General features: G+C 41.4%; 2 protein-coding genes across 2 annotated transcripts in view; one reads left to right on the top strand and one right to left on the bottom strand.

Annotated features, from left to right (window-relative positions):
* Positions 1–390: 390 nt before the first annotated feature.
* Positions 391–2569, top strand: PCYB_134360 (hypothetical protein; the record flags this gene model as incomplete). The annotated part of the gene is made up of 4 exons (XM_004224461.1): positions 391–428; positions 574–746; positions 887–980; positions 1222–2569. The coding sequence occupies 4 exons, from the start codon at positions 391–393 to the stop codon at positions 2567–2569; spliced, it is 1653 nt and encodes a 550-aa protein (XP_004224509.1).
* Positions 2570–3592: 1023 nt separating this feature from the next.
* PCYB_134350 (sperm-specific protein Don juan) overlaps positions 3593–3838 on the bottom strand; it is a gene marked incomplete at both ends in the record, with an annotated part of 2524 nt that continues 2278 nt past the window's right edge. The window contains one exon of the mRNA XM_004224460.1: positions 3593–3838. This exon is cut by the window's right edge and continues 859 nt beyond it. Within this exon, the coding sequence (XP_004224508.1) occupies positions 3593–3838 (246 nt within the window).

Genomic DNA, 3838 nt, shown 5'->3' with positions numbered 1-3838 from the left:
ATAATAAAAAAACTCCAAGTTTGGTACTCTTATAGATTCTCCCTTTTTCTGAGTGTTGCTTCCACACATGAGGGTAACTCCAAAGGGCGCTGCACAACCGGTGCGGTGAAATCGCCTTGTGTGACGCGTTTCTTTTTCATTCTGTGTTTATTTTATTTCACTTTCTCCTTCATTTTGTATTTATTTTATTTCACTTTCTCCTTCATTTTCTCCTCCATTTTCTCCTTCATTTTCTCCTCCATTTTCTCCTTCATTTTCTCCTCCATTTTCTCCTTCATTTTCTCCATTTTCTCCTTCATTTTCTCCTTCATTTTCTCCCCTTTACTTGCAGTTACATCTATGTGCACACCCGCTCGTTTCCTATTTGCGCCACGTCAGGTCTGCGCCAAAATGGATGCCTCAAAGAAGAAGAATAAAAACTCACTAGAGTAATGCCAAAAAAAAGAGTTTTCTCCTCGCGCGTCTACTCAGATCATATAGTTACACTTTCATGTCCTACTTTGTCTTTTTTATTTGGATGAATCCCATGCCGATGTTACCTCTGCTCACCGTTTTGATTTTCCAACCTGGCAGGTCCTTGGACAAGGAGGACGTCGAAACGCTCATCAGGAAATGCTACCGGGATAAGTTGGTATACGGTTATACAGAAAGCCCAATTGGGGGGAACAAAACAAAGGCGCTGAGGGTTAAGCGGCGAATCAGGCAAACCGACGAATCAGGCAAAACGACGAATCAGGCAAACCGACGTTCGAGGCGTATTCGCGCATGAAAGAGCGCTCCCCCCCTCCGATGGCACACCCAATTTTTCACTCCCAATTTTTCACTCCCAATTTTTCACTCCCAATTTTGCATTCCCAATTTTGCATTCCCAATTTTACTCTCAAAGGGTTCGTGAAGTGGAAGGAATTTGACAGGAAGGACTTTAAGCAACGCCATTCTGTAAACACGTTTAAGAATATATGGAGAATGATAAAAAGGAGGTAAGCGGAGGCGATTGCTAGGGCGAGGGGTTACATTGTATGAACCGGGGAGATGCATCTACTCCGCACCTGCACCACGTCTACTCCGCATCTCCACCACGTCCACTCCGCATCTCCACCACGTCCACTCCGCATCTCCACCACGTCCACTCCGCATCTCCACCACGTGCACTCCGCATCTCCACCACGTCTACTCCGCATCTTCTCCACTTCCTGGCTGCTTCCTGACGACCGTCCCCAGATTCGAGAGCTACAAAAAGGAGTACCACGCGGTGATACAGGACGCGGCGAGAGAAGCGAAGGAAATCATCGCGGAGAACAAGGAGAGGAAGAAAAACGAGCAACTAAACGGGTACCTAAAAGGGCATCTAAATGGATTGGTCCCTCTGAGCTCTAAGGTGTCCCTCTCCAACATATCCCTATTGAGGAACTTCACGCGCGTGAATAGCCTCATGTTCAAAACGTGCAGCAACTATTACAGCCCGTTGAATAGCTCCAAGCAAGGCAGTCCCCAGAATTTCATTTTTCCAAATAAAAAAAAAACATCGAAAGATAACGAAAGGGAACCCCCTAAAGGAATAATAGACTACATAAAAAGAAACATCAAAGATATTCAAAGACGAAGTGAATTTCTAGACCTCTACTTCCTAGTCATCTCCCTAATCCACCAAAATAAAAAATATGCCTTGCTAAAAAAAATGGAAGAATTGTATTATCAAAATAGGGTAATAAAATGCTGCAGCAATTCAAACCAAACACATAATAATAAAATCCTAATTTTTGTAAAAAAAATTTTAGAAATCAGTCTAGAATCCTCTAGTAGCTTAAAAAGCATATGCACAAAAAAAAGTCTGGAGAAAAAATTCGGCAGCAGCAAATATATCGATAGCAAAAACTGCATCACCGTCGAAATTGATGAGGTAACCTATCCCTTCAGTAAAAATTTTATTAACTACAAGACTTTCTACAATTTGTGTAAAAGAAATTTGCACCTCAGCTGCAATAAAGTTATTTCCTTCTTTATTCCACTCCCGAAAAAACCAAACCATTTGATATTTAAAAATGGACTCTTCCACTATTTTGATACCCCTATAACAACCCACAGCAAATTAGATGATGATGTATACAACTACGTCTATGTCATGCAAAAATATTTTCTCTCCTTTAAGTTCTGGCATTTTTACCTAACCTATCAAGGTATAGAGAAAATGAAAAAACTCTTTAATAGAGAAGTGGACGAATTGAATTCCTTCTTCGATCTGAATTATACAAAAAAGGATACATTAATAATTCGGGGAAAAAAACAATTTCCAAATTTTACAAAAAAAAAAAATGTCCACAACTTTTTGCTCCTTTTCGATCACAACATTCAGCATTTAATTTCCTTATCACTCTACGTCATAAAACTGTATTTGAAAATGCGAAAAAAAAGAGACCTCACCTATATCAGGATTGTCAAAATGCTGAATTTGTCGCTCCACCCGGTTGAGAAAAAAAAAGTCATGCGCTTTTATAGTTCTCACCTTAGATTTATTCACAGCGTTCTTCTCAAACTGGGTTCGCGTTTGCCGCGGCGGCTTCCTCGCTGATGTGCCCTCGCGTGGGGGTTTTTTTTTTTTTTTTTTTTTTTGCTTTTCTCCCCCATGGGATATTCTGAGCAGGTCATACCATTTTGATTTATATCCGTATACGTGCAAATATGCGCAACCGAGAGGTAATGGGATCCCCTGGCTTCCTGCGAGGAGTGCCTGAAATGGCCACGCTGACCGGGATGGACGACTATGCCGACTAGGCCGATCGGGGAAACTTCTTCCCCCCCCTCTCATTATAATTACATACTCTTTTATTTTGAAGTATTTTTTATTTTTTTTTTAATAAGTTTTAAATACGAGTGTGCATTGTTTTGGTCCCCATTCGACTTTAATGAACATTTGCTAAAATAAAACGTTCTTTTTAAATGATGTGAACGTGGAAGGTGTTTGGTGGCATGGGTAGGCATGCTTGAGCAGGTGTAGTAACGTGTGGGCAGGTGTTGACATGATTAAGCACAGACACACACACATAGGTAGATAGATAGATAGATACGCGCGAACTCGATGGACGCATTTCCATGAACACACAGGTTGACGCGAATGTACATTTTTTCCCACGTGTTTGCCTTTTGAAAAACAATTTTTTTATTCATTAAAAAAAAAAATATATATGTTAAGAAGTGAGTCTTGGATGACTTTCGAAAAAAAAAGGAAAATGGAGGGTCATCTTTTGGGGGTCTTTGTTTTAAAAGGAGCTACGCCGAGTCGGCGTCGACGCGATAGTACATGTTTGCCTCTGCGTATACATTAATGCCTACGCGACGTTTGTCTGTGTGGGGTTTCCGCTGTGTTAGCTTATCCGTTTGGGCAAAGCTGCGCGGCTGTGGGTCACTTGTTAGAGAGCTACTATGCGTCGTGTGTTAAGCTCTCGTTGCTTCGCTCGGCAAGCGGGTCTGCGCACGCCTATTCATCGCTCTGCGCGTCCACGAGGTAACAGCACTATGGTCATTTATTTTCCCCTTTTCCTCCCTACACGGGTATCAAAGTAGAACTCAAGGGAGCTTGATCGCCATTGGGGAACTACTTCTTCGTTTTCTGCGTTTTCAAAATGTTTTTCTTAACCTTTTTATCATCCTTCTTGTCGTCCTTTTTGTCGTCCTTTTTGGCGTCCTTTTTATCGTCCTTTTTGGCGTCCTTTTTGTCGTTTTTCTTGTTGTCTTTCTTGTCGTCTTTCTTGTCATCTTTCTTGTCGTCTTTCTTGTCGACCTTTTTTTCTACCTTCTTGTCGTCCTTCTTGTCTGCTTTCTTTTCTACCTTCTTATCGTC

Source organism: Plasmodium cynomolgi, chromosome 13, assembly GCF_000321355.1.
Source record: "Plasmodium cynomolgi strain B DNA, chromosome 13, whole genome shotgun sequence".
NCBI classification, from domain to species: Eukaryota; Apicomplexa; class Aconoidasida; order Haemosporida; family Plasmodiidae; genus Plasmodium; species Plasmodium cynomolgi.
Note: the sequence above shows the minus strand (reverse complement) of the source record. Positions and strands in the feature narration are given on the sequence as shown.